The 26,564-nt window shown below is 30.7% G+C and overlaps 3 protein-coding genes and 1 non-coding gene across 11 annotated transcripts; 1 reads left to right on the top strand and 3 right to left on the bottom strand.

The window, feature by feature from the left end:
• LOC109798932 (chaperone protein dnaJ A6, chloroplastic) lies at positions 1–5,057 on the top strand. Of its 4 annotated transcripts, none has more exons than XM_020359380.3 (8): positions 1–201; positions 828–964; positions 1,310–1,451; positions 1,608–1,665; positions 3,324–3,366; positions 3,698–3,746; positions 3,831–3,911; positions 3,999–5,057. In XM_020359380.3, exons 2-8 carry the CDS (start codon positions 858–860, stop codon positions 4,839–4,841), a joined length of 1,323 nt encoding a protein of 440 aa, XP_020214969.1. In that variant the 5' UTR covers positions 1–201; positions 828–857; the 3' UTR covers positions 4,842–5,057. The 4 variants fall into 4 exon arrangements, with proteins under 4 accessions (XP_020214969.1, XP_020214978.1, XP_029125327.1 ...); XM_020359389.3 differs by having other exon boundaries at positions 1–186; positions 857–964; XM_020359372.3 differs by having other exon boundaries at positions 3–201; positions 857–964.
• Positions 5,058–6,257: 1,200 nt separating this feature from the next.
• TRNAM-CAU (transfer RNA methionine (anticodon CAU)) lies at positions 6,258–6,342 on the bottom strand. The gene is given in 2 exon segments: positions 6,258–6,293; positions 6,305–6,342. It is a non-coding gene; the product is annotated as a tRNA-Met (tRNA).
• Positions 6,343–8,651: 2,309 nt separating this feature from the next.
• Positions 8,652–18,558, bottom strand: LOC109793717 (ATP synthase subunit B). 4 transcript variants are annotated; one of them, XM_020354399.3, is made up of 14 exons: positions 18,320–18,558; positions 18,169–18,235; positions 17,696–17,838; positions 17,261–17,362; positions 16,024–16,095; positions 15,833–15,924; positions 15,658–15,739; positions 15,456–15,548; positions 15,173–15,237; positions 14,473–14,485; positions 14,309–14,389; positions 13,304–13,412; positions 13,081–13,211; positions 8,652–8,791 (listed from the first exon to the last, which is right to left on the bottom strand). In XM_020354399.3, exons 1-13 carry the CDS (start codon positions 18,548–18,550, stop codon positions 13,111–13,113), a joined length of 1,251 nt encoding a protein of 416 aa, XP_020209988.2. In that variant the 5' UTR covers positions 18,551–18,558; the 3' UTR covers positions 8,652–8,791; positions 13,081–13,110. The 4 variants fall into 4 exon arrangements, with proteins under 4 accessions (XP_020209988.2, XP_020209044.2, XP_020209557.2 ...); XM_020353455.3 differs by having other exon boundaries at positions 15,173–15,240; positions 18,320–18,557; XM_020353968.2 differs by lacking the exon at positions 8,652–8,791 and adding an exon at positions 8,920–9,056 and having other exon boundaries at positions 15,173–15,240.
• Positions 18,559–19,937: 1,379 nt separating this feature from the next.
• Positions 19,938–24,759, bottom strand: LOC109797720 (polyadenylate-binding protein 2). Of its 2 annotated transcripts, none has more exons than XM_020357843.3 (6): positions 24,562–24,759; positions 24,369–24,471; positions 23,370–23,440; positions 20,677–20,868; positions 20,420–20,547; positions 19,938–20,304 (listed from the first exon to the last, which is right to left on the bottom strand). In XM_020357843.3, exons 1-6 carry the CDS (start codon positions 24,688–24,690, stop codon positions 20,256–20,258), a joined length of 672 nt encoding a protein of 223 aa, XP_020213432.1. In that variant the 5' UTR covers positions 24,691–24,759; the 3' UTR covers positions 19,938–20,255. The 2 variants fall into 2 exon arrangements, with proteins under 2 accessions (XP_020213432.1, XP_020213441.1); XM_020357852.3 differs by lacking the exons at positions 24,369–24,471; positions 24,562–24,759 and adding exons at positions 21,995–22,539; positions 23,521–23,672.
• Positions 24,760–26,564: the final 1,805 nt, after the last annotated feature.

Consider the following 26,564-nt stretch of genomic DNA (forward strand, 5'->3'; position numbering starts at 1 on the left):
GAGAGGCCAACGTTGTGCTAATGCCAAACGAAAATAAAAGGGTAAAAGAAAACTCCTAAACGAGGTTCTTTGTCATCCATCCAATAAGAGAGCCTCATTTCCAACACAACAAGACTACTACCCCATTCCAACTCGTTCCCCATTACACTGCCAAAAACGTTATCCCCTTCACTCCGATAGAACTAGGTTAAGCGCCAACAGGTTTCTCTTTCTTTTCCATTGTTGCCTGTCTCAGAATTATGACAATTTTTATCCATTCTTTCATTGTAGCTAGAGTATTCTTGTCGCTTTTGCTCCCTGTTTTAATTGCTTAACTACACAAAAATGTATATATAAGCCACATATTCCTTCTTCTTTATTCCCTACGTCTCTATTCGTGAAATTTCAAGTGTTGTTAATTACAGTATATTTTTTCCCTCATTCTTTTGGTTTCTGGTATATTAAATTTAACTAGCTAGTAATTCATTACTTGTTAGAAGGTTCACCGAACATCAGCAAAGTGTTTTTTATGCTTTGGATTAAATATGTTTTTAGTTCCAGATTTTTTTTTTCAACAAGTTTTTCAACAATTTTTTTTTTTGGTTTTTCGCCCCTAAAATTTTTCTCCATAAACAAAAAAATCTTGACTCGAAGACCAAAACTGAAGAAAAGTTCGTGGACTAAAAAGTTAAAATGAAAAAAATTCAGGGGCTAAAACTAGTAAAAATTTATTCAGGAGCTAAATGTGAAAACCGATAATAGTTCCAAGAATAAAAATATATTTAATCAATTTCATTATTGAGTTTTTTTATGCAAGCAGAATTTTCATTGAGAAATTTTGTATTTAGTGGGATATTGTCTTGCTGAAAATATATAGGATGGCCATTGCAAGTTTTGGTAGTACAACAGCTACTCAATGGGGAATTCGTCCTCAAATATTCGTGGGATCGACTGGGATGGGGAAGATTGCATCATCCAGGCACAAGTTAGTCCTACAATTAAATATTTCTTGACTGAATTTGTTGGCTTGTTGCTCTTGCATATGGAAAGGATATAAATCACTTTTAATATAGTTTTATCTATCACAATATCCATGTGATATAACCATTAGCTAGGTATAAAATGTGGTTTTTTACAATAATTGCCAGCCATATTAGTCTTCTTGTTTGGATATAGACTCAGATTCTCAGAATCTTGGGGTTGTTTATTATCCTACCTGTCATTGAATATTAATCTTCAGCCGTGGCTTATTCGGTGGGTGCCCCACAATTTTTTCAGCATAGTTCATTGTGCTAAAGAGTGTAATTAAATTAAATCAATTTCCTTGCAGTGTTACAAGCAGGATAAGCTTTCTGGCTACCCCAAGTTCGAGCTTTTCTTTTCGAGATTCCTTGCAGGTACTTTTTGACAAAGGTTCATCGCAAACTTTGCATCGTCGCAGGGGATCAAGGTTGATGGTTAGGGCAGCTGCAGTAAGTTTTAATTACTCGTGCATTTCTAAGCAACGATGATTTCCTTGGATTTTTCCTTACAATTGTGCCTTATGATAGCCTTCCTCCTTAAATTATATGACTCATGAACATTCAACATTCAATATGTTGACTCATCCAATGTGTGCCAATGTGCAGGATTATTATTCTGTCCTCGGGGTGTCAAAAAATTCTAGTAAATCTGAAATTAAGACTGGTATTTTTTCTGTCGTCCTTTCCCTTTTTGACTGATATGATATGATTATGCCTCTAATCTATCATCATCAATTGATATGTTCAAATATATTGTTTTTATTTACTTCACGAATTGCCATTTTTTAGTGTAGCAATGTGAAGGAAAATCAATCACCCTAATAGGACCAGTCCATAATCTAATAAATGATTATCTCTTTTCATATAGGTCTTGCTGCTTCCTTTAACCTTGACAAATTAAATTTACCTAAAATGCATGTGAAGTATGCAAGATAAGTACTGAAAACAAAATCTAAAACTTAATTTTCTCTTTTAATATGGCAAAAGGGTCTGTTTAGGCTGGTTGCAATTTTCGATTTTTAAATGTAAATTTCAAAACACAAGACATGTTTGTCTTAAATGTTGTTAAGATGGTTTTTAACTCAATTTTAAATCACTTTTACATCAAATTTTAAAATAGAAAAAAGTATTTGTGATTATGGCTTTTAGTTTTAAAAAGCATCTACTACCCCCCAACAGCACTATCATTGCTTGACACTCTCCACGTCTACTGAGGACATCTGCTATGTTGCTTCCTCAGCAGCATCTCCAACGATGTTGCTGTCACCACCATCAATCCCACTTGTGCGCAATATAGAGAAAACAATTTAGGGCCTATTAGGTTGTCATTCATTAGAGATCTGACAACTATGATTCGTTCAAAATTATAATGACATAGTCCATGTACTTTGTCATTCATCAGAATTTTATACAATACTGTTTCATATGCAAACACTTCCCAATGAATTTTCTCATTCACTATAATTCATTAATTTGGTTGGGGGGATGTACCCATGCACAATGTGTTACTCTGTGTTCTGCTAATGTTTCACGTGTTTGGGTTGATGGTAATTTCTTTACACACAACTTCAGAGGGGTAATGCAGTGATTCACTGAAAGGTTTGAGTTCATAGTGGTTTTGAAGATGATGAAAAGTATAGGGTGATGGCGTGAGACATTTGTGGGTTGTGCCTCCTATTATTTTTGATCTGGCTAAACACAGTTTGTAAAACTTGAAACTACAAAAAATACTAAAACTGCCAAACTTAGGTTGGGGACTAGAGTAATTATATTACTCAAATTAGTAGGATTTATTTTTGATTTATATAAGAAGAGCTTATGCTTGTTGGTAATACCTGAGGGCTTATTTTTTGGATGGTTGTTTATTTTCCTTTATACAAAAAATAAAAATAAAAATCATGGGTGTTAGCTTTCCAAAATCGAATATATAAATTTTCAAATTCAGTTGCTTTTTGTTGCCTTTATTGCTCTTTGGTGTTTATGGTGTGATAGGACTTTTCTGTAAACCAATAAAACAAATGCCAACTAGAAATCTGGTTTAAGATCCTCTAGGAAACTTGCCACCAAAACTTAACATTCAAATTATGCATCTTTTTCTTTTCAGTTTTTTGTAACGTAGAATAGATTTGCAGAAGAAGTTTAAACTTTAAAATTAGTAGATGGGAAGCATCAGTGATTAGGATAATGATAGATGGTTGTGATTAAGAAGTTATTACTAAGCAGTTCTTGTGTATGATTTACTTGACTATGCACAATTTTTGTGTGCGGATTTTCTATTGTATTATTTCAATGAGAAATTTCTCTATACTTTGGATATTTCAGCTTATCGGAAGCTTGCCCGGACTTATCATCCTGATGTGAACAAGTGAGTTCTTTTTGTCTCTTTCATATTGAACATCATCTACTTTGTGATACACTTCCCTTGCCTTGTTTCCCACTTTATTTTTTGTCTTTTAATGTTTTTAATTATTGTATGTGACTGTTGTTATGGACAAAGTGGTTTGGATGTCTTTGATGAAAAAGCGTGTGGCTTGTTCTTTTTTAAAATTATATTTTTCTGAACTGCTTATTGGATAAAATATTTTGACCTAGCACCTCTTCTCACATCAATTTTGCTAGGTGCACAATTTTCTCTTTCTTCATATTCGTTTGATTAATCTTGCTTGAACTATTTTGGATGTTCACTTATGCTGCAGAGAACCTGATGCAGAACAGAAATTTAAGGAAATTAGTAATGTATATGAGGTAAAACTACAACTTGTTGAACACATCTGGCCCTTGTGCATGTGTACTTGTAATTGATCTTTTGTAATTCAAATTCTTTTGCAGGTCTTGTCAGATGATGAGAAACGATCCATATATGACACATATGGAGAGGCTGGCCTCAAAGATTCAGGAATGGGCATGGGGGTAAGTTACCTCTAAGACGATGAGTTGACTTTGTTATCATATTATATACTCTTGTTTCTCAAAGACAGATCATCTTTGTGATTTTAGGATTTTAGCAGTCCTTTTGACCTATTTGAGTCGCTGTTTGAGGGCATGGGTGGCATGGGGGGCAGCAGAGCTTCGAGGAATGGAGCAGTTGATGGTGAAGATGAGTATTACAGTCTTGTTTTAAACTTCAAAGAAGCTGTTTTTGGGGTGGAAAAGGAGGTAGAGGTTCGACGATTAGAGAGCTGTGGAACCTGCAATGGTTCAGGGGCTAAACCAGGGACTAAATCATCCAAGTGTAGCACCTGTGGTGGTCAGGGTCGGGTTGTGTCATCGACAAGGACTCCATTAGGCATCTTTCAACAGTCTATGACTTGCTATTCTTGCAATGGGACTGGAGAATTTTCAACACCTTGCAATACATGTTCTGGGGAAGGTCGAGTGAGGAAGACAAAGCAGGTAAGTCTCAAGGTTCCTGCTGGTGTGGATTCTGGTAGCCGTTTAAGGGTCCGAAACGAAGGTAATGCTGGAAGGCGTGGGGGTTCTTCTGGTGATCTCTTTGTTGTTCTTGAAGTTATCCCTGACCCCGTGCTTAAGCGATATGACACAGATATTTTATACACATGTAAGGTGTCTTATATTGATGCAATCTTGGGGACTAAAGTTAAGGTACCTACTGTAGATGGCATGGTGGATTTGAAAATCCCAGCTGGGACTCAACCAAGCTCAACACTTGTTATGGCCAAGAAAGGGGTTCCCCTGCTGAATAAAAAGAATATGAGGGGTGATCAATTGGTAAAGGTGCAAGTTGAAATCCCCAAAAAACTGAGCAAAGATGAGAGAAAACTTATTGAGGAACTTGCTGATTTAAGCAAAGGCAAGACTGTTGCCACCAATAAGAGATAACTTGTTGAAGAACCTTTAAGTCTACATATTTGTAGCCTCATTTCCTTTTATGGATGTTAAATTATTGACCTTGAGATTCACAGAACTCGGGACATCTATTCATTTTTGAATTGTGGGATGGGTGAGCATATGTTGGTACATGTAGGTTACTACTGCTTATAGATAGGAAGATATGAAAGAGCAGAAGAAACGAAAATTTTTTATTTTTGGATTTTATATGCCTTTTGCAATTTTATTGGCTTTTTAAGGGTTAGGAGTTGAAGGACTATAGCTCAGGTGCAATGCCATCTTCATTTTGTTAAATGTTGCTTTTAAAGAAAATTGAAAATATATACTATATTATTTAAAGTTATTTATAAAGCAAAAACAATTTGTTAACATATTTTGTTTGCGTCTCTTAATTTTTGCTGATGTCAACTTCTGTTCTGGCGTTAGCAGTGATGATAACTTGATATGTGGAGGCCCATGACTGAAGGTCACATTGATTTACCGTTTTAGCAGTTTTTTTTCTTCTTCTTTTTTTCCCGCTTACATGATGGTACAACCAAACCAAGATAATCCTGAACCAACGATAACTGCATGTAGGGGTAGAAATATATCAAGAGTATGGTTCATATCATATTAATCGTGGAGGTAGAAATATCAGATACTATGTTTGATTAATTGTGGTTCATTTCATATCTAAATTTAGGTTCAATTATTAAATAATTTTTTTAAAAGCTTGTTTAATTAAAAGACTAGGTACTTCTCTTAATAGGTTTTTTTTAGTGAAGTTAAACAAGTTACTCTATTTAAATAATAGTAATAATAACAGCGACATATAAACTTGTAATAATTATTATTGTATTAAATTTATACAGTATCATTTCAAAGTTATACTCGTAGATTTAACTAAAGTCTTAAACCCATTAACTTAAATATAAGTTTAAGCATATTGCCTTCGATAATCTTCATGGTTCTTAAAAAACTGGAATCATGCGGAATTACAATTGCTTCTGTAAGCAACTACGTGAAACTTGGTGAGATAAACAATTTTACAATAAAAATTGGAGAGAATGTGTTATTTTGAGAAATGATAGCTACACCCTCTTTAACACTTTCTTACTAATAATTTTTTCATCAAATAATAAAGAGTGTTTTGAGATAATATCATTAGCATTTCTTGTTACTTTTGGGTGCAAATGGTTGCACTGTTAAAGGTGCTCTTGTTTAGAAAATATATATTTTTTAACGTAATTAAAAATATTTATTAGCAAGTAGGCTTTTAAATAAACTTTTAGATTGTGTTAGACCTTTAAAAAAAATGTATCAAGAAAATAAGTTAGAGAAAATGCTGGGTCATTGTGATCAGAGAACAACTTTGTAATGGATATAGAGCAAAGGATAGAGGAAAAATTATAATAAAAAAGAAGCAAATGGGGTGAGAGAGGCTCGAACTCTCGACCTCAGGATTACTCGAAAGCTATGAGACCTACGCGCTAGCCAACTGCGCCACCACCCCAATTGATATTTACTCAGCCCTATTAGGTTGAAAAATCAAAGCACAGTTATTATAATTGTCAATTTTGTTTCATGGATTTTTTTCAGATTAGGACAAGCGCTCTTAGTAAAATTTATTTTTGAGGAAAAAAAAAAGCACCGTTTAATTTATTTTTACTAAGTCCAAAATGACAAAGAAGCTGATTTTTTTTTTCAAATAAAGTTTGTTTTAAGTTTTGTGAAAAAAATATTAATTTTTTTTCCTTTCTTAAATGGGTGGGTGTATCAGTTATCAAATTTGACTAGATTTACGAGTTTTTAGTATAGTTTTTTAACATTTGATACCAGAAGCAACATTATATGATTTATGATCTAATTATTAGGTATAATAATTATTAGATATTATTATACTGATTTTTATAAAATTTCCTTTTAACGTGCATTTTACAATGTTAAAATTTCAATTGAATTCCAATTATTATTAATTTTTTATTTCAACAATTTAATGTGCTTATTCCGGCACGAGTTTTGCCATTATGAATGATAAGAATTCATTGTGTGGGTCTAATTTGCAATCGTTACAATTTGTTTGTGCAATCTTTATTAATTTAATGATTTACACTTGTTAAAATCCTTTTTAATTCATTCAATTGTTATTGTTCACGCAATAGTCATTGTTTGAAGCTATTTCATCTATTCTTGGATATGCTTATTTTATAACTCACATTATTATAATTATTGGCTGGATTAGTTATGAAAAGAAATTTTACAATAAGAGTGATAAAACTTTCACTAATATGCTTAGAATCCTAAATCCCAGGTTAGTGTTAGAATGTTTATTCACTCCATCAATTCCAGTTATTTTGATATAAGTATACTGTATATGAACTGTGATTAAGAATGTATATCTTTTAAGATTTTGATAATTTGTTTATTTTTATTTTTATTCTTTTTGTTATTGTGAATTTATAGTAGATATTTGTTTATTAATTTTTTGATATATTCTTTTTTTTTTTGGTATATATTTGTTTATTAATATGATGCTATATAAATATAAAAAGAAATGTTTATGAAAAAAAATTTTAACTTGAATTAACGGAAACTTTAACGTGAGTGTTAGAGACTCAACGTGACTTGTTTTTTTGTGTTTTTTTGTGCTCAACGTGACTTTGTCCTTAACTCCTTATATATCAAACTTTTATACAGAGAAAAAAAAAATACTTTTTAAATTTCTTTTATGCTTATTTTATGAAAAATTTGAAAACAGTTTTTGTCAAAGACGAACTTAGTAGTCTAGTACTCTTGTCAGTGAGTATTAAAAAATTATGGTTCGGTGAAAGTTTTTGCAGCTATAAGTACTTGTATGCTTTGAAATTTCTTTAAAGGAAAATGAAATGGAATAACAGAAACATTTTCTATGAACAACTATGAATTTTTCTAATAAAAAATAAAAAAATGGCGCAGACAATTTTTATAATATTTGCACAAGTTAACATGCACGTAAATTTAAATTACTAATTAATAATATATTTTGATTCCATTACCTACTTAACCATAAACATCAAAGTGAGTTTAAATTATAATTAAAAAATTAAATTAAATTAAACTTAACTTTTTAAATCAAGTTTCAAAAAATATCAACACTCTTCTAATTTTTGATCCAACTAAGATTTGCATGTAATTTATACTTAATGGAATGAGAAAAAAATTATTAAACATATAGACACTACATTTGAAACTAACCAACTAAGATTAATATAGACAATGTTAGCAAATTAGTCTCGATTGACTTGAAGAGACAGATATAAAGTGAGATTTCAGGTCTTTTAACAAATTCTGTACAATTGTTTCAAACTGCGACATTCAATGCTCAAATGATCAAATTCAAGCAAATCTCATTCACCTTTAAGAAAATTATAAGAAATAATTTAAAGAAAAAACTTACATTTGCACATATAAGTTTTCTCAGTCATATGTTATTATCTGATTACTCTAAAATTAAAGTTTCATTTCAATAATTCATGCAATCTTTTTTATATAATAATTTTATTTTACTTCATAATTTTATGTGAAATTTTAATTTTGATCTAAAACCAAAACAATAATACTCAATAAACCATAAGTAAGTTTTGTCCATAATATAGACCCAAAAAGAAAATGAAAAGAAGAGGTGCAATTTCCATTTTACATCTAAAGATGAAGATAATCATAATCTCCAACATGAGAATATGTTACCATTTCTAAGGGTTGAAAAAGTGGTCACCACAATGACATTTCCAACTCAATGGCTTGTAATTGGAGTACCTGTTACCTTGAAGAGAGAATTTTTTTGGGGCAAGACATGGCTGAACTCGGTTATGGCTACGCACTGATGGAACTTGAACTGCCATGCATGGATGACACTGGTTGCACTTGTTGTGACATGTTGGAGGACTTGAACCTATTCTGTTTTTCTTTGCACATAAAGGCTCCTGCACATAACATAACAGTACCACACAACTGAGTCATTTTCAAACCACACACACTCACAAAACCATGACTTTAATTAAAGTCTACCGGTGCATGTTGTGGTTGATTGAAACAAGAAACTGGACACAGCACATGGTGGAGTAGAAATGTAATAACAATAATAAGCAAGATAGTGAGGGTAGTGGAGTTCTGAATTGAATTGAGTGAAGCCATGATGAATGTCTATCATGTCATCTCTTGATGTCATTCCCAATCTAAAACCAGACACTAACAGGGACAAAATTCAATGTTAACTGAGTAGTGAGATTATGATATATACTATTTATACTTTGTATACCAAACAGTGATATGATTAAAATAGACCGTATAATTAGAATAATCTTTTTTATATAAATTAATTTTATAAAATTGAATTAGACTCAAATTTATATTTTTAACATGTTATTAAAATTTATTATAGGGGTTAGACTTATAAAGACTATCCACGTGTGTTTAATCTCACAAATTTACACACTAAAAAATTTGAGATAAGAATAGTACAACCGAAAACGAGATGAAAAAAACAAATGGTTTTAAAAAGTTATTTTTAGTGTTAGAGTGATGAATGACTTTTATTCTTGTGACCAATAGGTAGAAGAAAGAGGGGCTGTGGCGAGTGAGAGGGTGCAGTGAGCGACAGAAAAAGTGAAAGTAACAGTTCAATAGGGTAAACAAAATGGGAGAATCCACATCAGTATCAAGGACCCCTTGGCCAGTGTTCTATTAGTAGTTTGAGACTGATTAGAAGTGGCAGGTTTGAAAGCGAAAGGATTTTTGTGTGTCTCAGTGGGTAAAATTAAAAAACACTCAATGACAGGTGGTGGTTAAAATTGACATTTATTATGCTATCTAATTTTCGCCCCACTTCTTGGACAGAGTCATTGGTTTGACTGTGTTTCACTACAAGTTTTGTTCACGAGAGTCATTGGTTTGACTGTGTTTCATTAGAGTTTTGTTTACAAACCAAAATTGATAGTAAAAGTGATTATGTATTTGTGTGTTCTTTAATTTAGTAGAGTTTAATTCTATTATAGGAATGAAATCGTAATTAGAAGCATTATTTTATTTTGTGGACTAATGGAACATATGAGAGTTAGACTTCTTTATTATTAAAAAAAAGTTTTATTTAGATAAATTTTGTGTATGAAATAAAATAAATTGATTTTTTTAATAAATTAATATATATATATATATATATTAACTTTTGAAAAAATTAAATAATTTTTCTTATAAAAATTAGGTGTATAAGTTAATTTATTTCATGAAATAAAAACTCAATTTATTTTTATTTTTTATAAGAATTTATGAGAAATTTATTCAAACTGTGTCTTCATTACTTACATTTTATAATTAGGAGTTTCCGCCATATTATGACTAGTTATGCAAGCAAAGAGGTACTGTCGGCCAACCGAAACAAGAGTGTAGCATTATCATGGTGTAGAAAATTAATCTACTTGACCTAAAAGACAAAAAGAACTCAACTTTCTATATAAACAGAGTCGTATGAAAGTTGAAGAAACTAATAATGACCAAGAACCGACAACCATTCATTAATTTGCTCTCATAAATAGTACTCATACAAATCTAAGTCTCACTTGTGATATTTAGTTTTAATATTTTATGAAATTTTAGATCTTAATCAAGAATAATGGTTATACATTTTTGGAACAATCTATTTAATAAAAAATTTATATCTAATCTTTGTTGTGTAGGAAACTCATCAAAAATAATCATAGGATTACGAGTCAAATTCATCTTTGATTTAATAGGTTCAAGAATATTTGCAACAAAACTAGAAGAAGAAAAAAACTCGGACTTACATAAAATAATGTCAAAATTAAAGTAGTTAATATTTATAACTTTTTTTTTAAAGGAAAAGCTAATATTTATAACTTAAAGTAGAGTTTAGTGAAATTTGTTATAAAAGAATATATATATAAGATTTAAGCAAAATAAGTTTTTAAAGGTACATAGAACTGTCTTGTTTTTTAGATTCTTTTTTGAGGTTTCGAGATTCTTTACTCACTGTGACTCCACAACTTGCAATTAGCCAAAGCTGTCATTGGATCATTAACATGACATTGAGAAACAGAGAGATAGTGACAGTATGCTGAGAAGATAAAAAAGATGCATATGCTAAGAATGGAAAATATTTTCACTTTTTTCTACGGGATAGTGTCTTTCTTCTTAATTCTTACTGTCACTAAAAGAGTGCTGATGATCATCAAAAACAAGTAAAATAATATTTTGTTTCCGAGAATTTCCAATCGGGAATCAATTATTTGTAATTGACAGACCAAAAATGTCAAGGAAAACACAGGGACAATCATGTTGTCTCTGGCCTGTACCTTCTGAATCTTAAAATTAAGGAAACATGTTAGTTGTATATTTTTTATACAACTTAATATGCTATTTTAGGAAATGTGATCCAATCTTAAATTAATTAATAAAATCAATTATAATAATTTAATAATATATATATATATATATATATATATATATATATTAATACAAAATCATGCTGTAGATATGTGAGTAAATCTTTCTTCTTTTAAAAGAAAAAGGATATTTGACCCATTGTTCTTGTTATCTCAAAAATGAAAATACTGAGACATTCACACACCAACAATTCCGAATTCAACTGTGATTATAGACAGCAATTTGAATAATTGCATTATAATTAAAACAATGTTATGTATTTTGAATTTAATTACGATTTATTTGCTTCATGTTCTAGTCATGCATACTTAAATTTTGTCATATGATACAGGTGTGGACAGACGAAAAAAAAAAAAGGTGTGACATGCATTGGGCTTTATTCTGGCTTTTAGCTGCCAAACCTATTCGGTACTGAGTTTTCAACTTCTTCAGTTTCACGTGAATTTTCACACAGTTCAATTCAACGCTTGAAAGAATTTTAAAACATTAATTTAATATAATATTTTTTTTACAAGAATAGGTGAATAAGTTTAGATACTATTTAGAAGAACTGTTTAAATAAGTCTCAATAAAATTGATTTTGGTTAAAATTAAATTTGAAATAAAACATTATGTTTGAATGTTTTCATTCTAAATGCAAGTTACTAGTTATATTCAGTTACCTGATGTAAAAAGCTACTTAAAAGTTGTAAAAAAAAAAACTGATATAAAAAGTTACTTAAAAGTTATTTCAACTCGATTGATTTTAAACTGAAAATCATTCAATGTGAAAGTAAATATGTAAATATTTACCTAAAATCTTGTTAGTTGGTATTTCAACACAATTCTTAATAACTAGCAAGTATAGACACTCCTGCACTGTATAAAAAAATTATTTTTATGAATTATTATTTATAAGTAATTTCAGAATAAAATAAATAAATAAATAAGGGATATTGATGTAGGATAAGGAAGTTTTAGAAAGTTTAGCAAATAAACAAGGGTTAAAATAGTTTGTATTAAAATAAAAACAAAAATAACTATCAAAATGAATATTCTCTTTATATATCAAGGGATATTCCTTTTATATAATGTTATAAGATTCAATATAAAACTAAACATTGAATTAATCTAATGTAATAAACAATTTGTTAAGATCAATCTTTGAAAAACCATATATATTTTAAATGAAAGAAAGTATTTGAAGTTAGTTTAAATGTTTTTAATTCTTATAAATATGATTTTATTTATTTATTTTCATCTATTTTATTAGTTTTAATTTTTATAAATTTAAAAACCTTTGAAAACAATCTCTCTCACCACTTAACTGTGATGTGATATATATATATATATATATATATATATATATATATATATATATATATATATATATATATATTTGTTACATAGAAATATCGTTGTTCATTGCATTTCTCCTAATTTATTACCTTGAACTAATTGTTTAGGCAAAAGTATCTAACTTGGAAAAAAAAGAAAGAAAACAAAGAATACAAAAATACTAACTTTCTAGATATTTCTCATTGCTATACGGTATGAAATCTTTTTACAAGAAAATTGTTATGATTACCTGAATCAAACATAACTGAGCGAGAACAAAAAAGATTTGAAAAATAAATAGCTAATGGATAAAACATAACATACGTTTTTTATGTTTATCTTTTTGTGTCCTTTAATGATTGTGTGCGTGTATCCTTTTTCCCCTTCTAAATTCAACATTTCAACTTGAACTCGTCTTGTTACACTAACCTTCGTTTCATTAGGAGGACAAGGACACTGGGGTGAAAAAATTAGAATTGGATTGATTATTGATTACCTCATAGAGACACAGTTCAAGTTTTTATATTCACGAAGCATCTGACTTCAACTTTAATCTATACAATTCCTCATCTTGAATCACGGTTGGAATATTCCACGTGCCAAGAGGGTGCTCTGATACCTTTCCACCTAAAGGTTGCCAATAGATAATGGTACCGCACAGTTATCGACTAAATATATAACATACTGCTATAACAACTTGATTGGCTACAGCAAATTACCTTCTTTAGTGGCTTCTGCACATCTTTTCTGGTAGCTTAGAGAGAGTTGCGGGTCGAGTGATTTCAGTAAAGATTCATACTTATCTTCGGCCTCACTAATACACTTCGCCTGGAATTTAGAATTTGACACAATAATTTTTTAAATATATTAAATAAGCATATCTTTTATAGCTATTATGATTACACCAATTGTAAAATAGCACAGGAATAAAACAAACTCATTCATACATGCAAATAAACAATACTGATTTGTGTAAAAAGGTGATGTTATCGAAATTAGATTGATAGAAGTTTTCTTATTTCTCAAGATACAAGATGAGATATGACAGGGACATCCAAGGCTCAAACAAAAATAATTTTATTCCACTACTTATCCACAGATGCATTGTCAATGAGGTTCGAGTTCAAACTCTAATTGCACCTCCTCTCCCTTTAAAAGTGGGAGGAAGGAGAAATCCTAAAATTGATACTTCTTCACTCAATGCTTGCAACTTGAGGTTATGCATCATACTAAAAAGTAAAACGTTACTTTAATTCAGGTACTGAGTTTAACAATCCCGTAAGAAAATATGTAAGCTGAGAATGTGAAATACTGGTGGTTTATACTAAAACTATTCGACTGTAGATCAGCAAATAAAAGAGGATATATTTTAAGAAAAATGCTAGTAGCGGGCACTATTTTTAACACAAATCTCTGATGCTATTCCCCTTAAATAATTTTGAGCCCACTCTCTATTAGTAGGATTAGAGCATGGGATTTCACCTAGAAAATAGTGTCTAAAAATAAAGTGCCAAAAAGTGTGTGACGACATTTTTATTATTTTAGTAAGTGGGTATTGATCTCCCCTGTATACAAAATGAAAATGATGGTGGTTCAATTAATACATTTGAAATTGTTACTAGAAAGTTATCAGCTAACCAACAAATTTCAGCAGAGCATATTGACATTATATAAGCAAACGTAAAAATTCGCAACACCATTTGTAAACAGATCAACATACTCACCAGCATAGCTGGGGCAGTTGAAGCTCCATATATTCGGATAAACATGCGCAAAATATTGAAATTATTCTCTAAAACATCATCCTGCATGAGGACATTTAATCAAATTATGAATCAGACAACAGTATAGCAGATGGTGGTTGCAAATTTTGGATTGTTCAACTCACCTCATAATCATACCTGCAACATTATCAGGACAGGAAAATTATGTTGAATAAAATTATAAAATTGAAAAAAAAAACTAGGATAAAGCTGAAATCTATATATGCACACGTAACTACAGAAATGAAACTTGAACAACAGCAAAGGAACTACAAAAAAAAAATCAGGGTTTGGTCTCATCAGAAAATGGTGATGGGAAACAGCTTTCAAAAGTTTCAGTAATAAAAAAATGATGTCTAACAACTACATACACAAAATTGTGATGTCTGATATATTTTTTTTTTTTTGTATTGGACCTAATTTTTTGGAACCAATTGGTCTTATATTTTTATTTTTTTCGGTTTGACAGATTTTTATTACTCCTAGAGTAGAAAGGATGCCTTTAGAATCAAAAGAATGAAAAACAAAAAAAATTATTAAAATGTAATCATTTTCAGTGGGGCAAATATAATGCAACCATTTATTCCATCTAATTGCATTTTTTAATACACATATATATACATGGCAAAAAAGGGAACAAGAAGCAATTGCTGATGATTTTGCTGAATACCTATAACCAAATTCTTAAAACAATATAAAAGAAAAAGAACAAGAAAGGGCAGCATGTTTAGAGCAATTACAAAATTTTGTTTATGTATGAAATATGAATACATATATGAGATATTATGTTATCTGGCATCAACTGAAACAAAAGATAGTACTTACAGATCATCAGAAACTTCCACCAGGAACTCTGAAATTGAGAGAAACTCCATATGCAACTCCTCAACCTTCTAAACAAATTTAGAAGTACACAATTATCCTAAAGTCATATATTTAGCTAATATTTATGTCATCAGATGTAGAAATTTATGTTGCCAGCAATATTTCAGAACAAAATCAATTTGCAGCTCACAAACTGTGTTTGCATGTGTGCACACACATGTCAAGTGTTAGATGAATAATGCAGTATCACTCAATATTTTTTGCTTATCAGTTGTACTTGTACCTTTGCCCCTCGCAGTTGATAGAGAAGAAGATTCAGCACTCGGTAATCAAAAGACTTTAAACGAATAGCCTTCATCACATCTTCAACAAGAATCTGAATAGCAAATAATTTAGTAGATTACAAATAAGGAACTTTGATAAGGATTTGGTTGAATGTGTACCCATTCTCTGAATAGAAAGAAAAGTGCACAAATTATGTATACCTCCTCTTTGTTTATTAGTGCATAACAGAGCTTTCTTTCAAGAGCCCAGTACTCTTCTCCATGTCTAAATTCCTCTCTTATCCTAATCTCATCAAGCAAATAGAACATAGAACCAAATTAAGCTCAACCTAACTACTTCGCTGGAAATGTAAGGTATAAAATGCAGAATACACACCTGTCAGTCAAAAGGCCTTTGTGTTCAAGAATAGTCATAAGTGGTCTAACTGGGTCATTTGAGATGTAAGAAGCTGAAACATGAGTTCCTCTCTATGTGGAAAATTAAATTATATAAGAAAAATGAAAGCTATTACTTAAAAAATGAACAGTCAAATTTCCACTGCATAATTCCCTAATGCAATCAATCACCTCATCTTTTTCTCCAAATACAGACTTTCCATTGTTTGGTGTTTGCAGCAATTTCTCATTCATTTTATCCAGCTGCATCATAACAGCAACAGATTCTCAGCACAACTAGTAGCTTTTGCATATTGCATACTTACTATTTGAATTTATGTCCCTAATTCTCAAATAGTAACGGTAACAAAAAAAATTGTCAAAACATATGCTACCTAGTAGCAAAATAAGAAGAGCCCACTTCACCCTCATGTATTAGCTGTATGTAATATTGCATCAAGAATCTCACCTCTACAAACTCAAAGGCCGAGTAACCCACTGAGACACTGAGGTATATCCATAAAATTTGGAGAGTCTTAATGTAAGAAACAGCCATTGCAAGGCTGTGCAGGGTACTGAAGTCTAAGCAACAAAAAATTTAATTGCTTTTGCTGGAGGTGTGTATTTTCTGATTAATAGTATTCATGTGTAAAGTGCATTACATGACCTTTGACTTTGTTGAGATGAGATACTTGACAAAAAAAAAAGTTACAGACAAGATCATAAACTGGAGTTCAGTGCTTCTACCACCTAGGTAAACATCAAACATGAGCATACTGGAAACGGGAAGCATTATGTGCGCATTACAACTGTTCAGGGATGTTGACTGATGTCATTTTGACAGTTGAAATGATGGACCTTATATAGGCCAAACCCAAAACAACGAAGAGTCAAATGAATCAATGCCAATTATTGCCAAAATTACTTCACAATCAAGATATGCCTTGACCAAGTCACTCCGTAATAACAATAAATATTCATCATTTTCTCAATTTCCATAATGACGTTAATCTTAAACAGATGCCATGTTGAGTGCCTCTCAAGTCTCAACAGACAAAACTTATTGGTGTTGTTCTCTAATTAGAATTAGAGTTTTGCTTCAATTATACACGTTGACATTTAATGGATTCCTTTATTATGCATATTATCGAGGTAAAACTCCAATTCTGATCGAAAAACAACACCTATGGTACTGCATTTAAGTTTTATCCCTCTTTAGCAAGGTCAATCAATTCATGACCTGCCTTGCCTTTCATCAGGCTTAAGGTGTTCTATCTATTTTGCCTCCTAGCCACATGAACTTTTGCTCTTATTGATTAGCTCCACACGTGAGGTGGAACCCCATTTATGAATCTCACGCTTTCAAAACAATAATTTACTTGAAAAACTAAAAGACAGCTGATTTTAATAACATCAATCTAGCATCTACCTGATAAATATAACTCTCCGTGAATGAAAGAATAGGTAAGTATTTGAAGATTGACTGTGGCTTGCTTACATCCAATCCATGAAACATAAAATAAGATCTGCACTGAAAAAAATAAAAACTTCAAATTAATATCATAATCACAAAGCATTTTTTTATGGGGAGGCTCATATATTAAATAGTATCAAGCCTTCCACTGAATTACTCTCTTCAATTGTCTGTAGTGTAGAAAACTGCAATGCAGACCTGATATATGTACTTTATTCATCTATTAATCAATGTAGTAATTGATGGCATGAACCGGGTATTATTCAGATACCAACAAAGTTTGTTTAAATGTTACAAGATTGTCACATTTCCAAATTAATCAAGCATTATAAGTTTGTAGCAGAATACCATGATCACAGCAAAAAGGTTAATTTTTGAATATATACTTACAAAATCCTCAAGAGTAGAATTGGCCATTTGCATGGAATCCAGCTCGACCATGGCAGTGCTTTCATTACAACTTTGCAACAAACTGTACTCTTTCGTCTGATTGCAACTACGCAAAGCACTTCCAACAAGACTTTGTTGAAAATCTAATTGAAAGTAAAAAAATAAAAATAAAAAAAAATCATAAAACTAGAAATAAAACATCAAACAAAACATATGAAGGGAAAACCTGAAAAGTATTAATAAACCAATTTCACCTAGTGACTAGTGTCCTTTCCATTGTCCTTTCCATTTAAGAGAAATCACGAAATGGGAAAGAAAACTAAAAATGAATATCATAGTAACTGCTATAGTTACAACTACTCTTTTAACAGGAATCAAATAAACGAGACAGAAAATTCGATAATAATGTGGAAATAAATAGTAAACCTAATAAAAAATAAATACATATGAATATGATAGTAGCAACGAAGTACCGGAATCTTCTTGTTTGGTGGCGACAAGGTGGTGTTGATACGCGTCGTCGAGGAAAGCGGGTGAGAGCTGCAAAAGGAAAGTGAAACGATTTCAGTGGCCATGATGCAAATGCAAATTCAAATGCAAATGAAATGTGGAAGTGGAACTGACAGTGGGAATAAACTGAGAAAGCAAGCAGCACTTGTCGTTCATGGCAAGGTCTCCGCAGGGTTCGATTAAGAAGAGAATAAAATTAGCGAGAAAACGGTTAGAGCGGTGATCGTCTGAGTTTGAAACGCGCCGTGATTCCATGAATTCCAGCATACTCTGTACCTTTTCAAGTTTCCGTAACTCTTCCATGCCTTCGGACCCAACAAGTGCTTGTGTTGTGTGGTAAATCATAAATGTTATAATAGAATTATTCTTATTTCTTGGTTAAATGCCAAAAATAATTTGTCTGTGAATTCAAATTGAAATTAATTTATATGTATATGAGTATATCTTACTTTTGTTTGACAATTTAAATGTTAATTATATCAAAATTATTATTTTTTGGGTACACATATCAAAAGTTTTTTTAATAACTTTAAAATAAACAAGCACAAATTATCACTTTTCATCTCGTATACCTTAAACTTGTTTCAAAACTGAGTAAATATCTTGATTGTCGGTGTAGATCGGACAATTTTATAATTTAGAGAATAAAATAAGTAATTTATTTTGCAGAGTATATTAGGTGATTTCAATGGTTAATGAAAAACATAATCGATATTACATGTGCAGAATTTTTTACTGAAATATTTTTTTTTTAAAATATCCAAATAATACTTGTACCAATTTATTTACCTAAGTATATCCTTTTATTATTCATGTTCAGAATTCAATTCCTGAGAAACCAAATTCTGAGCAGTATTTTATATTTTTCTTCTTTTTTTTTGCATTTTTGAGTTTAAGCATGTGTAAATTCTGCATCTAGAACAGGCCGTTCCAGATACAGAATTTACACATGCCCTAAACCCAAAAATTCTACATGAACAATAAACAGGTTTACTTGGGTAAATAAATTAATACAAGTGTTATTTGGGTACTTTTTGTAAAAAAAAATAATATTTTAGTCAAAAATTCTACATGTGCATACATGATTTTTTTTAATAATAAAAATTAAATTTAAATCGTCGTATATTTTTTTTCAATCTCACCACTAAGTCAACGTTCATAATTTATGAATATGCTAATATAATTTATATTAAATAAAGTGAACATATTTATTAACAAAATCTAACTTAGTTTTTTTTTAATGATCTAACTTAGTTGATTAAAAAATTATTATAAATTCTTGAAATCAAGTTAGATTTTGATTCATAAATAATTAAGAATAAATAAATTATGAATATGTTAATATCATTTGTTAATTCAAGTGAAGACATTCATAATCAATTCACTCTTATGTATAATCAATCTATTCTTATGTATTAAACATGAGAACTTTCATTAAATAAGAAAATTTGTAGACATTTTTCTTTAATAAAAAGAGTCTTTAAAAAATTAACTTATTATCTAATACAAATTTTTACATATTTATTTATAAATTAAAATTAAATATTTTTTTAAAATAAATTATCAATAATTAAAAAAAAAAATCTCAAGTCACAATATAAATTATTTATCATAACTTAAAAATAATTATATTTCTTAAAATATTTATTTATACTAACTTTAAGTATAATTTATAAGTAATAATTTATATGCAATGCAAGAGTTAAAATACTGTTTGAAGGTAAATCAAGAGTAAATGAACGAGGTCATATTGTTTCATTCATAAGCGTGAATTGATCATATATACCAACACTTTATTGGATAAATTACACAGCAAAACATAATACATTTGAAGGCAATACTCTAAACCATATTCCCATAACTTGGGGGGGAAACATACAAGGCCATTAACGAAGCTTGATGATAATTGGGTAATAGATACTCCTCAGTCCTTAATCACATAGAACTCAACAACACGACGCGGCGTCACTAGATGCTACCTCAAGCAATCGAAGCAAAATTTATTGTTTCAGTACGCTCCCATCCTCGTCCGTATAAACATAACATCATTCTAATAGTACGGCATGTACCGACCTGGCCTTCTAAACCTGGGAACCTTTCTGCAGTTTGTATGTTAAATGAAAATAAAAAGTTAAGAAAACATGAATCAAGATAACTTGGCTTCACTTACGTAGATGCAAATGATGGGCATATAGCCATATAAGAAGTATATACCCGTATCCATAAGGGGAGTAAAAGTAAGGGGGAGGATATGGCCTCCTGAAGCGATACCCCATATAAGGATTAAAGCGCCTAGGACGATGTTGTTTCATTCCAGGAACATTGGTCCTCTTAGGCATAACCTGAAAATACATAAATTAAAATAAAATAAAATAAAATAAAACTACTAATTTAGTAGAATGGCCTCATGCCTAATTGAAACCCAATGTTTTGCAAGCATTTCATAGATAATAGCAATTAAAACAACGTGCCTTCAATTGACGGCCATGCAATTCAGATTCATTCAACAGGAGAGCCTCCTGAACTGCATCAGTTTCAAGGAATTCCACATAAGCAAAACCTTTAGGCTGGCCAAACTTGTCTGTCAAGATCGTAACCCTGTTCACTGTACCACAAGATTGGAAGTGTTGCTGTACTTCTTCTGGTGTGCATGCATAATCAACCTGCACAGCATAAATCAATTCCAAGGGATTTGGACGCCAACAATGAATAATATAACATACTAGTCTGGAAAGTGTTCACATCTGAATAACTAATCATAAAAGGAACTGCACTCATGGAGCACAATGTCAAGATAAAATGTGTATATTCAAGACTCTCGTTCTAGTAAATATATTACCTCAATATTTTTGGTTAAAACCCTTTTAAAATGCAAAATACAAAAAGGTTAAAACATAAAATTATAGATGCATTTTAGCTGTATTTAACATAAAATCATGTAAATGACTCGGGATAGTTTACATGAAATTCCAATTTTCTTAAATTACTATTTTGTCCCTAAATGAAGGAAAAGAATCATTGGCAGGCCTTCAAGTGTAGCAGAAAATAACTTGTCTCCCCTACAAACAAAGTTGATGATTTTTTATCTCTAAAAGGAGGCCAGGCCACCGTCTTAGCATTCTAATACATGAATGGCAGTTATTGTCTTCCACAAACTAAACACAAGTCCACATTTTCCCAGCTTCTTGGGAAATATCTTAACTTGTAATATAATCACCAGTTCTGTCTTCAATCCACCAAATCAGGTCAGTACATGGTATCCCAATCCCAAAACGATAACCAGACCAGCTCATGCATCCCATAAAAATTGCTTATTACAACTTACTAGTGTTTATACTATTTTTTTGGGCTCTTCTCAATCACCAGGGAAACCTTTTCATGCCTTCCACTATTTATTTTCCTCCTTAAAGCAAATTTTGATAACACAACCCTTTCCTGGTCTACAAATTAGCATGCAACAATAAGCAGATTTGATACACATTTCACAAAAAAAATTTGAAGCATTGCAACATCAATTTAAATAAATAAATAAAAGAAGCTTTAATAAATGCTCTATTCCAACTCTCTCTGTAAAAAGATGCAGTATGTGAATTTTTTCAGATAAGATAGAAGAGGGGAAAAGATTAAAAAAATAGATCATCATAAACAAAGCATAAAAGAGAACCTAATGTTGAACAAAAAGACTTGAAATGTGGAAGAAAAAGCCTTAGCCAAATACCAGGTGGTCTAATTCACAGAATAGAAAAAAGTTATTGAGATAAAGACCATAGAGAAACAGCAGTTGCCTACCCATTGGCACATCTGCTAAATGACACAACACATGCACCATCAACCTGATTGCATTCAGTAACAGGCCCTATGACTAGGCTTGCATGCCTAACACATACAGAGTGTTCTTCACCTCTTCCAAATAACCACAAGCTATCTCCTCTGGTAGGGAAGATGAAGCATCTTTAACACATTCTACCTCCAGCTGTACCAGGTTCATCCATCCCCATGAGATGTCAACAATTTCTTCAACATATGCTATACTTTTCCTTCTTTCATATTTCATTTCTTTCTTTTTTCTCAGCTTGATTCTATTTTTTTTATTCTGAGATGTTTTTCATTTTCTTCAGAAATTTTCATGCTTTTCCCCTCATTCTCTTTTGACTTTTTATCCCCTCTTTTGATATGTTATTAAACTTCATAAGTACACCATGCATTCTCTTTCCTCTCTATTACAAATTTACAAGCCTAAAAGAACACCAATTGCATAGGTCCAACCACATAATACAATGTAAGCATCCCAGCGCTAATTATAGAACTTGAGTAATAAGAAAGACCCTCCAAATCTGCGATCATAGTGAGACATGAAGTCAAACATTATCTCTGAGTCTGAGGGAGAACAGTACTCACACCAAAAGAAAATGTGTACAATTTTAAATATATAATAATAATAATAATAATAATAATGAATAAATAAATAAATAATACAAAAAATAAAAGAATCCAACATAAATGCACCTATAGTGTTTCGCTTGAGACCCAATGCTGTTGACAATGGAGATATCCAATTTAAACATTCATAACAAGGATAGTATATATAAGGATAAAAGGAAAAGTTTCATAAAAGTTAATATTTGACATTCCCAAAAATAAAAAATGTTCAGACACCTCTACTAAGTGCGTGCTTGTTTTAGCGTTTCATAATATATTTTCACGTCAATTCTGTCCGAAACGTGAAAGTTAAAACTACTTGCTTCCAATTTGACGTGAAAAATCAAGTTATTAACACCGAATCAAACACGCCATAAGTATCCTACATAGTAGAAGCAATGAATAAATATATAAGAGAACAAGCAGATTGTACGAGGGCATCTACATAGTACTTTGGTGAGATTTTTTATGAAAGTCAACCACCAACTTAACACGCTGATTTGCAATGTTGTTGGAACACAACCTTCATATGTACAGTGTAAAACTTGGCCTTCAACTTAACAACCTAATTTTCTATATTTACAATTTTGTGAAAGGAGCAGGTAACAATATTTCAAAAGGAAAACTGTCAATTAAGTGAATGGGAAAATTCACACATTTTCTATATATACAATTTTGTGAAAGAAGCAGGTAACAATATTTCAAAAGGAAAAACTGTCAATTAAGTTAATGGGAAAATTCATACATTGCCAACAAAAACAGAACGAGAATCTGTCTCCTCCTTGTTGGCCTGTGAAGCATCTGAACTGGCAGTATCTGCATAAGAGATTTAAATCAAGATGAAAAACAAACAAAATTGGAAGTAAATAAAGTAAACATGCAGGACAGGCTTTTACATTAAATATCAGTCAGATCAGATGATTTGGTAAGTTAATTGCCTGACTCTGCACCGTGTATTGTCGTACTTGTATTCTCTCAAAAGTTTAATCATTGCTTGAAAATATAGCAGTAAAGATTAACGAATATTTCAGAAATCACAGTAAATATCACGATTACAAGCAACACCTTAGCCCCAAAGTCACTCTGTCAGGTGAACAACCTAAAAAACGAATGAAATCTCTTAAGTCAATAAATTCACACACTACAAAAAAAGATGAAGGCTGTTAATTGCGAAACACAGGTAGCAGCAATAGGTTGCTAAGATGCAGCCATCATAGTAGGTAAACACAATCCCGCCACAATTAAATTATGGAATAATAATTCACATACAAAACATCATTTTTTATGTGTATCTCTCCATCATTAATAAACGTAACAAATAATGTGACAGAGAAGTAGACACAAAAACACTGATGACATTTTTGTACAAGTATCATTTCCCTAAATAATATCAGCATCTAGTAGTTGAATATTATTTGGGGAGGTAAATTTGAATGTAACCTAAACCTAAAACACCTGAGATCTAACTTTGAATAATAGCGAGTTTTGACTCACACAGTCAACATTCTACATATCACTAACCAGCCACAGTCATCGAGTCAAAAGGCCTAAACAAACATAGAAAACGCGATCGGCATGAATTATGGAAGGACGCGACGAACGAGAAAATCATTTTCATAAAATAGAGAGTCATTTCTCGAATTCATGCAGCATAACAAAATCAAATATCGTAATTATTTTTTCCGAAGCAAAACAATGAATCTAATCAAGCATAGAAAGCATTGAATGAGAAGAGAGAAGGTACCTTGAACAGCGCCCATCTCCTTCTCGACCTTGGCTTGCATTTCACGAAGAGCCGCAGATTCCTCTTCCATTTCCTTCAAGCGCTCCTTCATCTCGTCGAGCTCCTGAAACGAAACCAAAGCAATCAACACAACTTGTTCTTCTAATTGTGCAGAGGTGAAACTGAAAAGGGAGCTAACTAACTAGAGAGAGACCTTGACGGCGTCGTCGTCGGCAGCGGACATGTCAACGTCGGCGGAGCCACGGTGAGGCTCAGCGTCTCCGTCCATCTCTCCGACGTCGGGAATCTCACCACCGTACACCTCGTGCTCTTCCTCCTCCATTCTCACGCGCTGCGATGTGACGCGATGCCCACTTCCGATGAACTCTTAAATTGGGCCTGGCCTGGCCCCTTTCGCATGTATAATGCACGACGCAGCATCATTGTTTGGTTGATGATATATACACCTCCATTTTTTTATACATACACCCCCTTTTTAAAAAAAAAATATTAAATTCCTAAATTATTCTTAATATTATTTGAAATAAAAAAAAATTATTCTAAAAAGTATTTTTCAAACTTTTTCTTATAAGTATATCTTCTATTAAAAAAGATAATTAAAATTTTAAAATATTCTTAATTTTTTGCTTTTTTTTTTTAATTTTATATTTACAATATTTAATTTAGTACTTTTTTTTACAGATCTTTCTTTTTTTTTCTTTTTTTCTTTTTTCAAATTTTACATGCATCCTGTTATCTTTCCTTCACCCCACCTATTTTGGTAGCATGTAAAGATTGAAAGAGAAAAAAAAATGTGTGAAAAAAAAAAGTAGAAAATTGAAAGTTAAAGGTATAAAATTAAATATATATATATATATATATAATATTTTATAATTGTTTTAAAAAAATAAAGAAGGTGTACTTATAAAAAAAAAAAAATAGGAGGTGTATATATCATGAGCCTTCCGAAAAGAACTTTTCGTCAAAATAATTACGGAAAGTACTTTTCAGAATACTAAAATTATTATTCCGGAAATAACTTTCCGTCAAAATAATTATGGAAAATACTTTTCGTAACAATAGAATTACTATTACGAAAAATTCTTTCCAAAATATTAAGAGTGTGTGTATTTGTTACCATAATTCCGAAAAGAACTTTCCGCAATAGTAATTTTAGTGTTACGGAAAGTACTTTCTAAAATTATTCTGACGGAAAGTTATTTCCGGAATAATAATTTTAATATTCTAGAAAAAACTTTCCATAATTATGTACAAATATACCTCCGAAAAAAATTTTTCAGGATAATATTTTTTATTTCAAATAATATTAAGGATAATTTAAGAATTTAATAATTTTTTTTAAAAGAGGGTGTATGTATATATCATTAGCGTGATTGAACAAGAAAGTTAGATTTTGTTGGGTTGGCCCAAACCAAATATTGTTAATCTATTTTCTATTTTAAATATTTGATAGAAAATAACTTTTTATTTTTCTTTTTAACGTAACCATCATTCATACAATTATCTTAATTTATTATTGACTAGTATTTTAGTCTATATAAATTATTATTATATATAACTAAAATTTATAATAAATTATATATAAATAAATATTATATTTAAATATTTAAAATTTATATAATAGATATTTTTAAATATATAAATTATATTTTAAATTTATAAAAAATAATTTATATTATAACATAATAACAAAATCTACCATGACCGAACTTTCAATAACTATCATTGTGGTGCATGAAATTTAGCTAATTTGGCAGCTTTTTTTTTTCTTTTATTTTCTATTTTTTAAAATAACAAATTGTTAATGACTTTTTCATCCTTAATAAATTTAATCTTTACATTTTTATCTTTACTGAGTTAAAATAAAAAAAATCATGCTTGAAATATGTTGGATCCAACATATTTGATTCGGTTTTCAAACTTGAGCTTTTTCTAAACATTAGCCAAACCGCCTTGGGTGCAAAACACGCAGGTCACCATTTTAATAATGACCCATTCTTCACCAAATTGTCATTAACCTAAATTCTAAGGGACAAGTATGTTACTAATAACCTAAAATGGATATTATTTTTTTTAAAAAAGTCAAATAAACTTAAAACAAATCCAACATGTAACAATAATTACTTCTCAAATCTCTGTTATTGTTATATCCAATGATATTTATTATTTTAAACATGGTATATCACCTACTTGCTT

Source organism: Cajanus cajan, chromosome 3 (assembly GCF_000230855.2).
Source record: "Cajanus cajan strain Asha chromosome 3, NIPB_CcT2T_4, whole genome shotgun sequence".
Classification (NCBI taxonomy): Eukaryota; Viridiplantae; Streptophyta; class Magnoliopsida; order Fabales; family Fabaceae; genus Cajanus; species Cajanus cajan.

Excerpts from the sequence above, each read along its gene's own strand:
- LOC109793717 (XM_020353455.3), bottom strand. The coding sequence starts at position 18,550 with ATGATTTACCACACAACACAAGCACTTGTTGGGTCCGAAGGCATGGAA. Across the intron at positions 15,925-16,023 it reads TATTTGGAGAAAAAGATGAG|AGAGGAACTCATGTTTCAGC; the intron begins GTGATTGATTGC and ends TTTTCCACATAG. Across the intron at positions 13,413-14,308 it reads CAACTGCCCCAGCTATGCTG|GCGAAGTGTATTAGTGAGGC; the intron begins GTGAGTATGTTG and ends TCTAAATTCCAG.
- LOC109798932 (XM_020359380.3), top strand. The coding sequence starts at position 858 with ATGGCCATTGCAAGTTTTGGTAGTACAACAGCTACTCAATGGGGAATT. Across the intron at positions 965-1,309 it reads ATTGCATCATCCAGGCACAA|TGTTACAAGCAGGATAAGCT; the intron begins GTTAGTCCTACA and ends ATTTCCTTGCAG. Across the intron at positions 1,666-3,323 it reads TAAATCTGAAATTAAGACTG|CTTATCGGAAGCTTGCCCGG; the intron begins GTATTTTTTCTG and ends TGGATATTTCAG.
- LOC109797720 (XM_020357843.3), bottom strand. The coding sequence starts at position 24,690 with ATGGAGGAGGAAGAGCACGAGGTGTACGGTGGTGAGATTCCCGACGTC. Across the intron at positions 23,441-24,368 it reads GGAGATGGGCGCTGTTCAAG|ATACTGCCAGTTCAGATGCT; the intron begins GTACCTTCTCTC and ends TCTCTTATGCAG. Across the intron at positions 20,305-20,419 it reads TACTCCCCTTATGGATACGG|AAAGGTTCCCAGGTTTAGAA; the intron begins GTATATACTTCT and ends TACAAACTGCAG.